General features: G+C 33.6%; 2 protein-coding genes across 2 annotated transcripts; both read left to right on the top strand.

Moving 5' to 3' along the window:
• The first annotated feature begins 536 nt into the window (after positions 1-536).
• On the top strand, positions 537-4901 carry LOC100500635 (FKBP-like peptidyl-prolyl cis-trans isomerase family protein). Its single transcript, NM_001250213.2, has 8 exons — positions 537-691; positions 1379-1558; positions 1662-1696; positions 2067-2160; positions 2359-2419; positions 3379-3424; positions 4353-4423; positions 4527-4901. The coding sequence occupies exons 1-8, from the start codon at positions 561-563 to the stop codon at positions 4632-4634; spliced, it is 726 nt and encodes a 241-aa protein (NP_001237142.2). The 5' UTR covers positions 537-560; the 3' UTR covers positions 4635-4901.
• A 3285-nt stretch (positions 4902-8186) lies between these two features.
• LOC100805914 (protein transport protein SFT2) lies at positions 8187-14843 on the top strand. The gene is made up of 4 exons (XM_003551347.4): positions 8187-8591; positions 12695-12962; positions 13142-13246; positions 14512-14843. Exons 1-4 carry the CDS (start codon positions 8413-8415, stop codon positions 14620-14622), a joined length of 663 nt encoding a protein of 220 aa, XP_003551395.1. The 5' UTR covers positions 8187-8412; the 3' UTR covers positions 14623-14843.
• Positions 14844-18855: the final 4012 nt, after the last annotated feature.

The following is an 18855-nucleotide window of genomic DNA, read 5'->3' as shown; positions in this document are numbered from 1 at the left end:
AAACTTAATAGCACAAAAAAAAATGAAGATACATATTTTTGCTAATAATAAATATAATGACAGTTAAAAACCATCATTATTCATAGACAAAAATTGTCCGTATTTAAAATCTTGACTACATTCAATTGGACAAAAAATACTTTGATTAAGGTAGTTTTTGAAATTTAGAGAACTTGATTGAAGGGTTTTAAAATATCATAACCTAATTGAAAACTTTAAAATAATTGAAGCAACAAATTGATAATTAAGTCTAAAATAAAAAGTAAAAATGACCCAAACAAAAATTTAAAGAATCAAAATCTTACACAATGTAAATTTAACACATAAAAAGTATAATTAAGTAAGAAAAAACCCTCTACTTGTTTAATTGGAAAAAGAAATTAAATTTGACCAAGAAAAAAGAGGTAAGAACAAAATAATTGTCAACTTTTATTTTTCAAAATCAAAATTTCTCTCTTATATCATTTAAGTATTAAGAAAACAACAACTAATGGTGGGCCACGTGGGTCCATACTCATCAACAAGTATCTTACTTCTGGATAGAGTCATAGATAGAGATAATGCTTTGTTCGGTTTTGAGCTTGGCTAGTAATTCAGTGCTTGAATTCTCACATTCCAATTTGAGTATGGGAGCTCTACCATTTCTCTTGCTTCCACCTCCATGTGCTGTTTCTGTATCTGCATCTCCAGGGTATAAATTTTCCCTCTAATAATTTCATTTTTCTTAACAACTATGTCCAATTGTGTTATCTTTCTCTGCACCCTTGAAATGCTCATTATATTCATGTATTGTTCTCTTGTTCATATTTATTTTCCACAAATGCGATCAGTGAAATTATCATAATCCCTTGGTAATGCGATCAGTTAATTGTTCGTTGTATGAATACCAACCTGTATTCTCGATCCATTATGCTTTTCCCTGATTTTTTTTAGTACATTAATTAATTTTACCTTGCTTTATACTGCTGGGAAGATTTAGCTATATTCTCTTTGAAAAATTTAGCCAATATCGGTAGCATTAACTAATGTAAAAGAATTCTATGGTTTTGGTATGTAAAAAAGTGGTAGAATGGGGGAGGCAACCCAATACTACCAGGCAGGGCGGCAATGACATGTTGGGGCGGGCAACTGATGCCCAGCCCCGAATTGTAAGTAGTTTCACTCAGTTATAGTTACTCAACTAGCCTCTACGCATTAGGGGATTTCCATGTGGGTTCAGGGAATTCAGAATTTCTGTTGATTTATTATATGCTACATTTTTCTGAACACTAAGAAGTTATATTTCAATTCAAAATGGATTCTTTTAATGCATAAAGTTATCATGTTTCTTGAGAAACACTTCTCTTGACCATGTGCTTTAAACCTTGGATAAATCCAGGTGCATGGAGGATGCAAATCTCAACTATGCTGAGTCTAACAGAGTCTCCATATTAACAGTGGACAAATTTTCAAGAAGGATGGTTCTTCAGTTTATGGGAATTAATCACATGTTATGTTATGCTTCTCCTGCTTTGGCTGCACCAATTATGCCAGACATGAAGGAACCTGAAGTCATACGGTTTGTCTGTCTTTTCTCCATATTTTTATTACGTAGTCTTATTTTTCTGAAATGGAAAGTGTTAGTGTATTGTGATTTACTATTTTTTATGTGAAGCATGTAGGACTTTGAAGCTACCTAGTGGAGTGAGAGTTCAAGGTAAACAATTCTATAACATTCATGTTATACTCCTTGAGTAAAATCAAGTATGCATGTATCGGAGAAATTGTTGATGCAAGAACACTTTGAGGTTTCTCACTGATGAATCTCATTTCTGTTTGATGCAAAGGCTGATATCCTTATTTTCTCTTTATTTATGTGTGTATGTTACATCCCATTCATTGTATGACAGTATGATTAAGCAGCACCTGATTCTTCCAGGCTTCTTCAAAATAGGAGTGAAAATACTTGTTTCTTGTCAAAAACAATGAAACTTCATGCATTTTACTATCCCTTGTGATTGAAAGAAATCAAGCTATCACAAGTCTTTGGCCATAAATAAGGTATTCATATCAAGTTTTCAAATTAGATATTGTAGAAGGGGAAGGACCAGAAGCACACGATGGAGATTTGGTTACATTCAATTGTGTATGCAGACGTGCAAATGGATACTTTGTTTTCAGGTAATTGCATGCTGTGAATTTTTCATTTACATGATATTTCACTGATTGTCACGACCCAACCAAATCATCATGGGATTGTAAGACATACACTCATTTGACTTCCTTGTGTCATTTTTCCCCCTTAATTGTCCTTAAGCCGGTTTATCTGACCTAAACCTGTCCTACTGTTGCATGGTTTCAAACTCTAATTGATGATAGCACAGTGGACCAATTCAACGGAGAAAGTAATCCTGTTATACTTCCTTTGGATGAGAATCAGGTCAGTTTCTTTCATTCGACTTGTAGGGTCCTGTGAACTCTTAAATATGTTTACTTTTGAATATTAGATAAGGTTGCATTGTCATTTTTTTTTATTGAACATAGATGTAGTAGTCAGAGTTCCTTAACTCAATGGAAAAGTAACAAATGAAAAAAAAAATGATAAAAGAGGGTTAGAAGAAAGATTTCATGAAATCCCTTTTTTTTTCTTCTTTAAATTATATTCAGTGGTAATGTAGCATTTAGCAAGTATCTGCATCTGTAATTGTAGACCACTGGCCTTACGTTAACTATGTATGTCAATGTGGTTCTTAATGTGTGTAATCATAGATAAAGATCTTTCTGAGACCTTGCCATATTCTTTCTACTTTGCTCAATAACTTCAAAGTTGTAATTTTAATTGTTGGATTTCAAAGTATGGTGATACTGGTGAAACAAAAGAAAAGAAATATGTAAAGAGGCACAAGACAATTTAGTTAAGTGGGGCAGCGTTTTGTTGCAGTCTAAGTCTAATCATTACTGATTTTTTCCTAACATTCTTCAAAGTTGAAAAACAAAAAGAAATATGTCAATGGATGCTTGTGAAACAAGCATGCTGATGCTACTGGTAAAGAAAAAGAAAAAGAAGTATGTTAATGCTTGTGAAACAAAAGAAAAAGAAATATGTTAAGTGCTATCTAACTCGAATCATTGTTGATTTTTTCTGATTTTTTTCCCCCTAACATTCTTCAAAGTTGAGGATTCCATTAACCACAAAATTCGGCTCTAACTTCTGATATTCTATAGTTATCCCTTTTTATTCTGCCTCGTTAATTTTCTGCATTTAGACTTTAACAAGTTCAACCTATTATAATATATTGATCCATTCATCCATCTGACTTTCAACTACTTGTTTGTTGTTTTTCTCGTGAACAATTAAAAATTACGAGGTCTCATTATGCTAATTGCATATTTATACAGATGATAGTGGGCTTAAAGGAGGTCTTGACTGGCATGAAAGTTGGTGGTATGTTCCTATATAATCATTATTTTCCTGACTAGTATTGCATCACAAATTTGTTACATACATTTTAGTCCAAACTTTGGCATAGAATCTATCTATTTATAATATATAATCTTTGAAACACAGATTACTACGCTGCCATTTCAGTGATTTAGTTGGCATTGTTGTGTCATGACATTTTTGCTTATGTGACATCTTCCTCCTTCAATCTTACAACTATTACTTCACATTCATTGAATACTCTTAATGTCATTTCTCATTCTAACTTTAACCTTATACTCTCAACTATCAAGTTCATCACTTAGCTTAGTCTTCATCTTTTATGTTTTAGCAATTACTCTTATTTTTTAATAATATTCTAATGCATATGAGATTTAATTTTTGCAATTCCTTAGAGGGTGTTAGTTCCTGAATCAATAAATTCGTGGAACCCAATAGCTCAATTTATAGAAAGGTTGTATATTAAATTTACATAACCTAATTATCTAGGTAAGTTGGCAATGAGAACATTAATAGTCAGTATTTTTTTTTCATTTAACTCTAGAAAAATTCTATATATTCTTTTTTTTTATAAAAATTATATATATTCTTAAGAGTGATATATTTGATAATAATAATAATAATAATAATAATAATAATAATAATTTATAATTATTTAATATGTAAATCTATTTCCATCATTCTATTTTTGTATTTTTTTTCTTCTCTAAATTCAATACTTTTAACATGCTTATTTTTATATGCTTTAAATGTCAAGCGATATTTAAACATAATAATGGACATTACATAAAAAAAAATTAATGACGCTCTTGATCAGTTAAGAGAGCACAGCACTATTTTGTGTAAGAACAACAATAACATGTTAGTAACATCAATAATCTTATCATTGTGATTATTCTTTTTTGGCATTTACTTTTTCTTCTACTTTTAGGAAAGAGAAGAGCACTGATACCACCTTCAGTGGGATATGTAAATGAGAACTTGCAACCAATACCTGAAGAGGTTAGATATATATATATATATATGCCCTTAACTGCTAATGTAAATTGCCAATAATGATATTTGATTATAGTAGATTGTAAACTGTATTTTTGTTTTATTGCAGTTTGGCCCTCGTCGCAGCCTTTTTTCTCATGCACAAGAGCCTTTGGTTTTCGAAGTTCAACTCTTGAAAATTTTGAGGCCTCCACCACCACCTGCAGCATTTAACTAATTATTGTTATTTTTTATCTATTGTGTTACCCTCCATTTCATTGTTTTCTGCTAAGCTTCCTTAGCGGCAGAAAAATGAATGTTTCATTAAGAACTAGAAAGGAAGGATGCAAGACGCGAGTGTATTTGACAGGGGTCTGAGGGGTGTAAAAAGTGAGTAAAAACAAAAAAGGAGAATTTGAAAGTTTTGTAAAAGAAAATTTATAAATGTAGAGAATACTTATCTTTTATTTTTCATTTAGTTGTATTTTCATCCCTTTAGTTTAAATTGCAAATGATTTTGTCCCTCGAGTTTTTTTAATTAATTAAGTCTAGTTTTAAAATTAGGCAAATTTAGTTAATCGATTTTCCTTTATATCTAAATATTTAAAAGTTTAGGGTGAATTTGAGAAATGAAGTAATTTTAAAATTTTAAACGTGAGAAGTTTAGAGGAAATTTGAAAGTTTTGAAGAATTTATAAGATGCAAAATAGAGTTTGAAGAGGGAAAACCTCGAGAATATATTTTGGATGAAATTGGATGTTTTGATTGGTGAGTTTTGAGTAGAAGACAATTTAATAGACCCAATTTGTTAAAATTGAGTTTAAAAAAAAAGAGAGAATTTGAAAGTTTTGTAAAACAAAATTTATGGTATGGCCAAATTTGAACTTCTAAAAATGAAATCTATTAATTCAAGTTTGGTAAAAATCCAGATTAAACTATGCTTAAATTTGGTTAAAAAATTAAAATATTATATCTTAACAATTTAGTTTGATGCACCTATTTTTGTAACTTTAGTCCAAAGGTCATTAATTATATTGATTAAGTCTACCTCGATTTAGAAATAATACACCAAACTATAGTCAATGTTTTAAACCTAACTATAGTCACTATATAAGCTAAACGCAATTTATTTTTCTCTTTTATCCATAGTTGTTGAGGTACCAACATATTCTAAACTTACTTTTAATAAACTAAAATAGACTAATTGATTAGCTAATTAATGCAACTTGTTAAAAAAAATAATAGTTACAATCTAGGAATAATACAATTTTTCTCTTTGGTTGGTATTTTGGGACGGGAGTCTACAGGTTTTTTTTTTTTTTTAAGGCAAAGGTGTAATATTATACTTAATGAGAGCAGAAAAGTACAAGAAGTACCACTGCCTAATTACAAAAAAAATGCCTCTCATAATAGATGAGGAGTGATATAAAATATACTAAAAGAGCCCTTTGCATTTGCTATGAATTGAGACACATACAACAGAGGATTTTTATACCAAGTGGAGAAGAAAATAAGAGACTTGTTCCTCCTTTTGTATAGAAACCATTGCCAAGAGATAGTTTTTATCTTTGCCAGAATCTGTGATCCATCAAACTGCTGGTCAAGAAAAATAATATTGTTCCTAGCATTCCACATGCACCAACATATATGTTACATGCCAAAGTAAATGTTTCCATCTACGATTTCTCCTTCCTCTAACAAAGAAGCTAACTGAACTGATCGAAAAGTTGCAGCTATGTTTGTGGGATGACCATATCAATTCCCATCCATTTAAACACACCATACCAGATAAACAAAGCTTCTGGACATGAAAAGACAAGGTGGATGGCTGTTTCCTGTTGTGCAATATAAAAATAGCAAGACACCTCTAGATTCTAAATATAGACGTTCCCTTTGTGCAACTGATCATAGGTTAGGAGTCTGTCCAAAAGCAATCTCCATGAAAAGACCAATACCTTAGAGGGAGCATCACTCTCCCACAAGTATGGGTAGTGGTTCGTTTTGGAATCTTTCCAATCCAAGTTTTATCCGCTGAGAAACGAATAAAAGTTAACAATACATTTCTGACTCAATTGATGTGCGAATTCCATCCTAGAATTGACCCAAATTAAAGCAAGGAAAGGGGGATTCACATCATGAGGCCACCGAAAAACCTTTCTCCACTTCCAGCTTCCAAATCCAGCAATCGTTTCTGTCATGGACAAGATTGACTCCATTGAGTTGAGTCAGTAGAATGGTTAATTGCTCCTCCTCCCAAGCAAATAGCTATCTACACCACCTCCATTACAACTTAATAGAATTATCAACCACTAGGGCCATGCCTGAAACTAATGCTTCCTTATTGGTAGCCACTTGGAACAATCTGGGAAACTCATCTCTGATCGTCAAGCCACCACTCCACTTATAGGACCAAAAAGAAATATGAAGACCCATTACTGACCTTCCTTTGGATGTAGGTTTCAAACCATCCTGGTCTGCTGGGAGAAAAATCGTGTAAGTTATGAAGATCGCGCCACCATTGAGAGGATTTTGACCAGATACAATATTGTTAATTTAGAAATCTGCACTTCCATTTTGAAAAAAGGCTTACATTGAATATTTCAAGGTTCTTGATACCAAGGCCCCATTGAGACTTTGGGGTGCATACCTTGTGCCAATTGAGCCAATTAATCTTCTGGCTTTCAGAAATCCCATTCCAAAGGTAGTTCCTTTGTATTCAACTGAGGATCCTGAGAACCTTTGAGGGGGATTTATAAAAAGAAAGGAAGAAAAGATGCAGACTAGATAAAACAGAGTTAATAAGTACCAGTCTTCCACCAATCGAGAGCTTAGCCTAGGATTAATACCAACCAGGAGTCCCATAAATTTGAAAGATGGAGATGCCACTTTGTAATGTAGAAAGTCACCAGTTGCCATAGAGAAATTCTGATCAGTGTTAATCACAAAAAAGGAGCATAATTCAAATCCACGAAAAAAAAGTATTGAGGGCCCAAAGGTTTTCAAAAGTGGCTTCCCCCAAAGCAATGGAGTCGTCTACATATTGTAAGAAGGAGTAGTCTACCCCTTCTGCAATGTGTAACCCATCTTGAGGATACTCCAATCAGAGCAATGGGGCGATACCATTTTGAGACTTATAATTCGAGAATCTGATTCCTCCTCTGCCTGGATTTTATGCAGATATGAAAATATTTAGAATTGTAGTCCCTTAGTTGATCCATTTAGGGTGCCATTTTTGGAACAAAGAACTTTCTTTCTGCCTAGTGAATGCCCAAAATTCTTGTTGGAAAACAGATCTCTGCTCTGCCATCAAGAAATCCCCTTCTGCTAGTAGATTGTCCAAGCTGGTCTAGCTCATGCACTCACTTTCTGGGCAATTCTATTGTCCAGCTAAGAGAATTCAAATTAACCCCACTCATTTAGCTTAGATTTAAGAGCTTGCATTTTTTAAGTTTTTTTTCTTATTTTATTTTACTCACTTTATTTATTTTTTATTCATTTTTAATTTGAACTTAGAAAATGAAGCCCAAGCCTTCTAAAAATCCATTTTTTTTCCTGGGTTTTTAACAAGATTTTGTGGACTTATTCTGCATTAGACTAGATTGGAAATTGGATTGGATTAAAAATTTATATTTAATATGAGCTAAAAAAATAAATTCAAATCTTATATTTCTTGAGACGGGTCAGACCGGTCTATTTAGGAGTAATTTTCATAATTTTAAGGAATAATTCAATGTAATAATTGGTAATTAAAATTTAAAAAAAAAGAGTTAAATAAATAAAGAATAGTGGAAAATTGTGGAAGCAATCCACTAGTGATTTCATCATATACATTGCACGAGCAGCACTCAACTATGGAATCCATTGCTTAACAGGTAACAGTAAGACTCAGCACGCAACAGTTAAATCTAATCCAGGGAGAGCGAATCACAAACCCTCGTTCCATTTCCCCTTCTCGAAGGTTTGTGACTTTCTTCAAGCAAAGATCGCAATTGCATTTGTGGGAATCGGCGAGAAAAATGCAGGGTTGGTTCTCGGGGCAGAGCAGCGAGGAGGAGGCGAAGCCGGCGTCGTCGTTGCTCGCCGATTGGAACTCCTACGCATCCGCCCAATCCTCTGAGGACTCCTCCGCTTTCCCCTTCGATATCGAATCCGCCGTTAGGTCTGCCAACGACACCGTTTCCGGCACTTTCAGCGTGTAAGCAATCTCCACCTGCCATTTGCTTCATAGGAGAAAGATGTCAAGAACTTATATCGTTCTATTTTTCATGATTTTTTAGTTGCTATTATTTGTTATTTAGAGAAAATGACATAATGTTCGTTTGGTTCTGTCGAGTGAAACCCCAGATCCGTGCCTGAGAAGCTTCGGGTGGGAAATATTGGTCATATATTGGGGCTGTTTAGATAAACTTCTCTGGAAATACTTTTAAGGGAAATAAATAATGACGCTAAATTGAGTTAACTCAATAGTTGATGTTATGTGTACATACATGACAAATCATGAATGTGTTGATGTATTGGTACAGTCATGGCTTGAGCAAGCTAGACCTTACCACCGACCATTGTTATTATTTTGCAAAAACAATTGGTGAGCTATAATGATCCATTTTTTATTTTTTCGTTGAGGCTGAACCCAAACTTCTACTCAATAGTTAGCTGTCATACACTGATAATGGATGTATTGCCATTTGTTTTTTGCTGTCAAGCTATGCTTTAAGAGAAAAACTTTGTTACTTACAGTTATATTAGTGAGACTGTGAGAGGCTTAGTATATAAGTTAGATGCTTAGAGCTATGATTGTAATTTATGATTATCTAGTATAGGCACTTTGGGACGGGGAAAACATGTAAATAGTGTCTAGATACATTGTGTAGGCTAAAAAGATCATGTAATTATGATAATTAAGGTAATTGTAATTTGTTTAGTTATTTTTTTAGTCTAATATAATTTAGCTTTGCTGTATTTGTATAGCTTTGACACACATTTTATCAAATGTTTCTCAAATTTCTTTTTCATTAACATGGAATTAAGAGCTTGCTAAGATGCAGCCCTAATCCATGTATACCTGCTGGATCAACTGGCTGCCCATTGGTGATTCTTTTTTTCAGAAAAACTGTCTCATTTCCAGTTTCTTCCCCCCTCCCCCAGTGCTGGCTTGTTCATACCCTGTTTTCAGCTGCTACCACTGCTCCACTATTGTCTTAATGTCATTTGATCCCCCCCTCCCCCCACCAATGCATAGCCAGCCACCCCCAACATATTTATTTCAACCACAGGTTGTTTTCCCACTGGACCCCACCTCCAGTGGAAATGTTATGCACCACCACAAGTTGGTGACATATCACAGTATCTCTCCTCTACATGTATTCACCTCTATTTGGACCTCTGGTCCTCTCTTCCATTTGACCTCTACTTGGATCAGTTGGATGTGCCCCTTTGAAAGGTGCTTTTTGGTTTTTTGTTGCATTGTCTTCCCCACCACCCATTGTGACCCTTGGCTGGATCTGCGACATCAGCTGCTTCCAAAGACATTCCGAGACTAAGCCCCCTATTCTCAAACTATGTCATTGTACTCTCCATTGACAAGTTGGATGGGAGCAACTACAACACATAGGCTTTGCATGTCAAACCTTGGCTTGTTAACCAACGCTGGCTCTATGGCTATTAGCAAGCACTCTACATGGACTAAAATTGATACCTGTATATGTAGCATTATCAATTCCACCATTAATGCATCCATTGAGCATATTTTTTGCGCTCATCTCACTTGTGAGTCATTGGAAGCTTGTCGAGGTTCTTTACAGCAATGACATCTAGTGTCTCCTTAGAATGCATTAGTTTGTACCTTGAAGTACATTAAATGAGTTCCAAGAAAGTTTACTATCTATGAGGATAATGGTCATACTCAGATCGTTGGATACTCAAATGCTGATTGGGTTTGCCCCCTTGGTGATTAGGAATTTAGGATTACATTGTTGGATATTGTGTATTCATTGGAGATAATTTGATATCTTTGAAAAGTCAAAAACATAATGCTATCACAATGCCAAGTGTTGGAGTAGATACCAAGTCATAACATCAGCTGCTTGTGAATTCATTTGGCTCAACCAATTACTTCTTGGAATTAGATTTGGTGAGGTCAGCTAGATGACACTCATTTGTGATAATCAAATTGCACTACGTATTGCCTCAAATCTAGTATTTTATGAGATGACCAAACACATTGAGATACATATCCATTTCACTAGAGATAACTTATTTGTAGACATCACCACTCATTTTGTTACATAATTATGAAACTCAGATCAGACTTTCTAGTCTGAACAGTGGACTGGCTAGGTAATTCACACATTATATCAGAGATGCTGGCAACTCAGTACGAATTGGTGGGACAGACAGTTTTGTCAAAAATTGGTAAACTGATTGGAGTGTACAAACCGGATGAGTCAAGTTTAAGTTCTTTTTTTGGTGAAAAGCAGAACATAGTCTTAGTGTAGTTGTAGTTCCACTGTACTTGCTCCTAGATCAGTTTAGTTAGCAGCTGCTTGCTCATTCTTGTAGAGCTGTCAAAGTTCATTTGCCATCACCATTATATTTCATCTTTGCTGCCTTTGTCCTTCATCATTGTTTGAGGGGGTTTTGGTGAAGTTGGTTTAACATGAGAAAGTGAGGAGTTTAGAGAGAGAGAGAGAGAGAGAGAGGCAGAAGATGAATGGAGGGAAGACAAATGAAGGAAGACCAACCAAGCTTGGTTTTGCAAAATTCAAAGTTAAACCATTTAATATCTATTGTATTAAAAACATTTTTTATTAGTTTTGGTAGTGTGTCATTGTTCATAAAAAAGTTTTTGATAATCACTCAAGCACTTGTTTCCTTAAAAGCTAGAACCAAGCCACTTAAGTACTTCCCCAAGCATCCCATACTACTCAATGTTGGACTTAGGCGCCCATAATATCCAAGTCTCTATAATAGCACTTCCCTTGAGAGGAGCTGGCGTATATCAATTGACAAGCACTCAAGCACTTAGGGTACCCTCCCATAAAAGTTAGCTGTTGAGGGGGGAGAACCAAGCCACTTAAGTACTCCACCGGGCATCTCATATTACTTGATGTGGGACTTACTCCACTGGGCATCTCATATTACTTGAGGTGGGGCTTTGTAGGGCCTAAGCCTTCTAGCCTTTTTAGAACTTGGAATTGGAAGCTTAACTTAGCCTAAAAACTTGCATAAAAACGTACTTTGTTGTAAGACTCTTTTATGGGTAAAAAACATACTTGTAAGTTTTAAATAGGTTAATGGACCTAAATTTATATGTAGGTCAGCTGACTTTAGCCCCATATATCAATAAGTATATAATCTCAATATTACAGTAAAAAGTTAATAACACATTATTTATTTAAGGATGCCAGCCCCAGTTTATCAAAGTGAGATTCAAATCTTGAATAGCTTAGCTAATTTTTGAATTGTGAATCATTTGTATTGAATCATAAGATTCAAAAACAAGAAAAATAACTTCAAATATATCACAAATGTTATATATTGTATTAGCCTTCAATGTAATAATTTTAAACTAGAAATGGATACAACAAATTAACCATAAATCTCATAAAACAAAATTATTAGTGTAGTAGTGGAATAATCAAATTGGATAAGGTCAGAAGTGCTCCTTCAATTCCTTTTCATTTCACAATTTAAGCTCATATGACTTTTCAATTTCTTTCATGAGAATTAATTGGTGAAAGAAAAGTAAAAAAATTAAAAAATAATGAAGTGTTGAATCATGTGATTCGTATCAATGATATGAAATTGTACCAATTCATTCATGAATCATAAGATTCAAAGTCATTTGAGATTCATTTTATGATACAAATCAATGGGTAGCCGAATCATAGGATTCAAATCATGAATAATAAGATTCAAATTATTATATGTCATCCTGTTGGGTCTGAAATGCTTTTAACTAAATAGACTTGTTTGGTAAGTAAGCCTAATTGGCTTAGGCTTGATGTGGTTTAGAGTATAGGTCTTAGATGAGTGACTTTATTTCCACTCCTATCTAGAGGACTTGTTATTATTTATATTTTTTATTTATCTTCAGTTTCTTTTCTTGATGGTATAAAATGCTGCAGGAAAAACAGACAGTGTGCGTTTCAATTTTCCTCTTTTTTTAAATGGATTTTCTACATCATGATGAAAGAACATGCTGTCCAGAAAGCCTTTTATAACAAAATAACAAATACTGATAATTTTGCCTGAACTTATGTCCTCAAGTGGTTACACAGTTTGTTTCTTATTGTTTAGGGTTTCTAAAGGTGTGAGAGATCTACCTGGCAATTTCCAGTCTGCCACTAGCAATGTGCCTTCTGGCAAAGCGCTTGTGTATTTTGGTTTGTTTCTTGCTAGTGGAGTCTTCTTTGTTTTCATAGCATTTACATTATTTCTGCCCATCATGGTGGTTATGCCCCAAAAGTTTGCTCTTTGCTTTACACTTGGGTGTGGATTTATTATTGGATCATTCTTTGCTCTCAAGGGTCCAAAGAATCAGCTTGCTCACATGTTGTCAATGGAGGTAACTTGCTAGAATTTCATTTCCTATTGCTTGCATGGTAATAAAAAGCTTGTCCAGTCACTATATGTTGCTTCAAATTGAGTTTGTTTGGGCTTTTTGGGGAGAAAATAGTCTTTTTGATTTAATTGCACATGTTTGCTGCTTCTTCCTAACTGTCTCTCTTTGTAATTATTTTTCAGAGGCTCCCTTTCACATTGGCTTTTTTAGGCAGTATGATTGGTACCATATATGTATCAATGGTGCTTCACAGCTACATTCTCTCTGTGGTATTCTCTGTAGTGCAGGTATCAGTTTCACATATCCTCAAAATGCTTCTTTGTAGCTTGCCGTTCTCCAACTCCCATGAGTTATTGTTTTCATTTGCTGTTGATTTAAGGCATGCTCAAGTTTTTTTTTTTTTTTTTTTTTTTTTACTTTTGAGCATTGTTTATACAGAATTTGTATAGAAACTGGGTGTGTCTGGGATGATCACACAAAGCCTTTATTTATTATGAGCAAATAGGATCAATATTGATTACATAGGATCAATCTAATAATGAGATTAATAAGAAGTAAATCCCTAATTGCTATCTAATAATAAATAAGAGAATATTATGTGATCTAACACTCTCCCTCAAGCTGGAGCATATATGTGATTTGGACCAAGCTTGTTACAAATGTGGTAAACCTACCAGAAAGGAAAGGTGGCTCTAGCTGTGTGGTTTTGCTGAATAAATGATGGCTCGGCAGCAGGCAGCAGTCAACGGAGGCCTGCAGTTATGATGGGTACTGTTCACCTGTGAAAAGAGCACGCATTGAAAGCGTGAGATGCACCTGCCTGGGGGCATGTGTGGTGGCTGACGGCAGCGCGGTTGTGGGGTTTTGGGTCATCAAAGACAGGCAATGATGGTCGCAGGTAGGCACAGGGTGTTGGGAAGGCTACCAAACAAGGGCAGAGGCTCAGCATAGTATTGTTCACCACAATATGGGCCTGCATGAGCAAAAAGACTTGTGTGAGAACGTGTCAGTGGTTCTTCAAGACGCCGTCAATGGTGCAGTGTAGATCGACGGAAGGAAGATCCATGGGTTAGTGGCCAGAAAAGCTTAAACTGGTTATTGAAAAGAAACGACGAGCGAAGGGCCCACCAGGGACAGTGGGTCCCCAGTGAGACACGATTATTGTGATACCTCACCCAAGAATAACAATAATCTGCTCTGATACCATATAGAATTTGTATAGAAAATGTGTGTCTTGGATGACCACCAAAGCCTTTATTTATAATGAGCAAATAGGATATGTATTGATTACAGAGAATTTATTATAGCAATTAGGAACAATTCCTTCAATGTAGCAAAACCAATATAAATTTAAGAACTGTTATTTCCGCACTCTTGGTAGTGCACTTTATTTGATGTGTGTGTATTGTATGTTTAACATGGTTCCAAGCTTCCAGCAGCTGGGGAGTGTGGAGATGTGTCTTGCATATTTTTTTTTATATTTTCTTCTGTAATGTTTCTTTATAAAACTATCCGTCTTGTATTGAAATTGAAATTTTGACTTTGGTTGCAGGTTCTCTCACTTGGCTACTATTCTATATCATACTTTCCTGGTGGATCTGCTGGAATGAAATTTCTGACTTCTGCTTTTACCTCTTCCATAATGAAATGTTTTGGGCAGTGACCTAATTTTTTGTTGATAGTTGAGTTGAGTTCAGACCTGTGTCCATATAGTAGTTGACTTGTAAATTTGTCTCCTAAGATCTATCAGCTGAAGCTTCAAAGTGACCTAAGAATATTACTGAGTTGAAGCATCATGTAACAGTTTCTTAGGGTTCAACATTTGTTGTCACTTGCCACATCTAAATGAAAAAAATTGTTTTGCCTCGGGTTTGTAAAAGCAAATTAACACTGTCTGATTGAAGTTAATTGTTGCTACCTTTGTGTTGCAATTTGAAATATATTTTTGTTCGAGAATTTATTTTTTTGGTTGAGAATTGAGCCCCCTCTTTCGATCAGCACCTTTTGGCATGGAAGAACATTGAACTTGTGATATCCATACCCCACTCAATTCTTGAAGACTTGGACTGCTGTCAATTGAACTACAAGCTCCATAGCATATATATATATATATATATATATATATATATATATATATATATATATATATATATATATATATATATATATATATATATATATATATATATATATATATATATATATATATATATTATTAACTTCAATGGTTATGCATGGTCTTGGAGAATTTTTTTCCAGAATATACAAAAAAATATATCAAAATTTACAACCTCTCCCATTATTTACCCCAATATACAAATTTACGCTGTGATTTCTAAAAAAATTTACAATTTTGTGTTGACAATTCGGGTCCCCAAAACCCGAATTCTCAACATGATTTTTTGTTTTTTTTTTAAATTTTTTTTAGAAATATATATAGATAAAGGAAAATGATAATAAAATTGGAGAAAATTTTGAAGTTAAATAAAATTAGTTAAAAATATTAGTGTGAAAATTGTATACTTGAAGAATGTTTTATTAATTTATGAATGATGTGAAATGAAATACATTGATAGTGAAAAAATATTAATTTGTTTTACTTGAACTTTTGGGACGGTGGGGACACTTATTTTTTGAATGATCAACTATGCTTAAGTGTTCATGTTTTGTATTTTTTTTTTTAAATTATGTCCAACCCATTAGTGATAGCTGTGACACATTTTTTTATAGTTTGAATGTCAAAGAATCCAATATATATATATATATATATATATATATATATATATATATATATATATATATATATATATATATATATCATGCACCAGTTTCATGGACAACTACCCCAAAATAGGAGGATAAAATAATAAAAAAAAAACTATGATTTGAATCCTTGCAATTATGTATAAGTGTCCATGTTCTGCATTTTTTTAAATTATGTCTAACACATTAATGATATCTGTAACACATTTTTTTCATAGTTTGAACGGCAAAGAATAAAAAAAAAGATATATCGTGCACCAGTTCCATGGATAACCACCTCAAAATAGGAGGACAAAATAAAAAAAAAGTATGATCTGGACCCTTGCAACAATGCTTAAGTGCTCATTTACCAGTTCATCTAAACACATAGTTAACTAGTGACTCACCCAACTATAAGCAAATTCTATAAATACCACTATAGCTAAAGACATTCGTAAAATTTTCAAATATTCATCTCAACCCCTACCACAATGTGTCACCCGACTGCATATGTTTGTGTTTACTACAACAACCAAATCTACAACACTAATGAGGGCATCACCTTCGTTAGTAACAACACAAAAAATTTCATGGTCAATGAGGTCATAACCTTTACACAATTGTCTGAGCTTGTTCACCAAAAACTAAACATTGAACCACAATAACATATCCAACATCTCCATTTTCAGTGTCCCATATTGAGTCAGGACAACGTTATATGTACACATCTTTTATTTTGCGAGATGATGTTGATGTTCGACAAATGTTCAATATTTTTTACAACAACCCACCACTACCATTTGTAGAGTTATTTGCCATAATCTGCGACAATAATAACCCACCAAGCAACCAACATGACTCAACCTCCAATCTTGAGGACCTATTAGATGAATACGAGAGTTGTTGGGTCAAAAACCATAATAGTGATATTCACTCCTCTTTCGGACCCGAAGGAAGTAACATGTCTCCATTCCACGAAACAATATTCAAACGAGATTGGTAATCTTGGGATGATTCATGTCTTAGTTATTTCTGTTATCAGGTTTTCATGTAATGTCTTATGTTCATGTTCAGTGATCACTTTACTTAATGAAATAAATTGTTCGTTTAAATTTAAGTTAACAATTTTCAGTTTACCCACTTCTACTACAGTAGGTGGCATGGTAACATGACTGTTGAAATTCACAATAATTCACAATAGACTGTTTAAAAAATTAAATGTGTCACCAACAAAACTAACATAAAATAGATAACTCAGAATCTCTTTTTTCACTCTAAAAATTATAATGGATGTCTGTTGCATCAGTCATCAGGAAAAAATCACAATTCAAATTGACAATACTCTGCAATTTGCACATGTCTCTAAAAAATTAAATGTCTCACCAGCAAAACTGACATGAAATGGACATCTCAGAATTTCTTTTTTTAACTCTGAAAATTATAATGGACGTCTGCTGCATCAGTTACCTGGAAAAAAATCACAATCCAGATTGACAACACTCTGCAATTTGCACACGTCTCTAAAAAATTAAATGTCTCACTAGCAAAACTGACATGAAATGGACAACTCAGAATATCTTTTTTCACTCTGAAAATTATAATGGATGTCTGCTGCATTAGTTACCAGGGAAAAATCAACATTGGATTCCAGGAAAGCCTTTAGCAGGAACACAATTCTAACCTTATGAGATTCCAATACACATCAATGGGGCAAAATGATCATACAACTATAAATAATACCAAACACCCTCAATACAACCGCACAATTTCACACAACATACCTTCACAAACTAAATTCAATCTTAATACTATGACATTCTTGGAATAAACAAGCAATTAGACCATTGCTAACTCGAGATTAACCTTCATTTTTCTAAATGGATCAATCACTCACAACTAAACTGGTGTTTATTTTCAAAGTTCCACTCCAACACCAATGCGAGTTCCTAATGACTATTCTTTTGAGACACTTAAGAGTAGAATGCACAAAACCTTTCAGCTAACCAACGATTAATTAGTGGATGAAATCTACTAGCGACAGTCATTCATAGATGCAGGTCAGCAATATTTTTTTCAATCTCTACAATTGAAAAATGATGATAATGTTTACACAATATTAATGTGTAATGAGCAATACTCATGTGTTGGCCCTATAGAATTATTATGTACCATCAATAGAACACCGGATGGTATACTCAACCTGTTTCAATCCACTATCACTCCTACTCATGATGCAATTCTATATTACAACGGAAAGTGAAACATACCACGCCAAGATGGATTTTTGGGTTACTCCTTGACTGGAACAAATCCAATAAGATTTGACATTCTTTCGGGATGTAGCATGGACAAACTCAGGGATTTAATTAAGCAAGTTGTACCTATGGGGTTTCCCCGTATGGAATTCATGAATTACGGGTGATCAGACGATTGTTCTTTCAACAACTAGGTCATGCTAAGTATTCAAAAAATTTAATCGAATATGAAATAACAGAATTGAAAAACGACGAAAACGTGCTAAAGGTGTTAGTACAATCCAACTATTGGAAACGACTCTGCCCAATAAAAATTTTAGCTATTTTTAACAAATCAGTAACCGAAATGAAAGAAGACATGTCTCATGCACAACATCTTTTAGATTATCATTAGTTTCGTTATGTTTGCGTTGCAATTGTATTTTTTATTATGTTTCGTTATTCTCGTCTATCATCTCAGTTACCGCACTTTTTAATTTTATGTTTATTATATAAAAAAGATGTATCAATTATTTATTCAATGTGTTTTTTAATTTGTTTTAATACTATTAACTAATTTTCTCATTTTTTAATTAACGTACATAATAAAACAAAACTATCAACGACACATAAATTTAGCTAAAAAATACATACATCATAACTAAAAAATTATACTATAATTTTCTCCAATTTTATAATTTTCCTTTATCTATATATATTTCTAAAAAAATTTAAAAAAAAACAAAAAATCATGTTGAGAATTTGGATTTGGGGTAAATAATGGATTGGATTGTATATTTTGGTAATTTTTTTTGTATATTCTAGAAAAAATTTCATATTAACATAGTAGGCAATGAGTGAAAACAAACAAAAGATTTCATATTCTGGAAAAAATTTGATATTAACATGGTCTTGGACCG

Source organism: Glycine max, chromosome 18, assembly GCF_000004515.6.
Source record: "Glycine max cultivar Williams 82 chromosome 18, Glycine_max_v4.0, whole genome shotgun sequence".
In the NCBI taxonomy this organism is placed as follows: Eukaryota; Viridiplantae; Streptophyta; class Magnoliopsida; order Fabales; family Fabaceae; genus Glycine; species Glycine max.
This window is presented reverse-complemented; position numbering and strand designations above follow the sequence as displayed.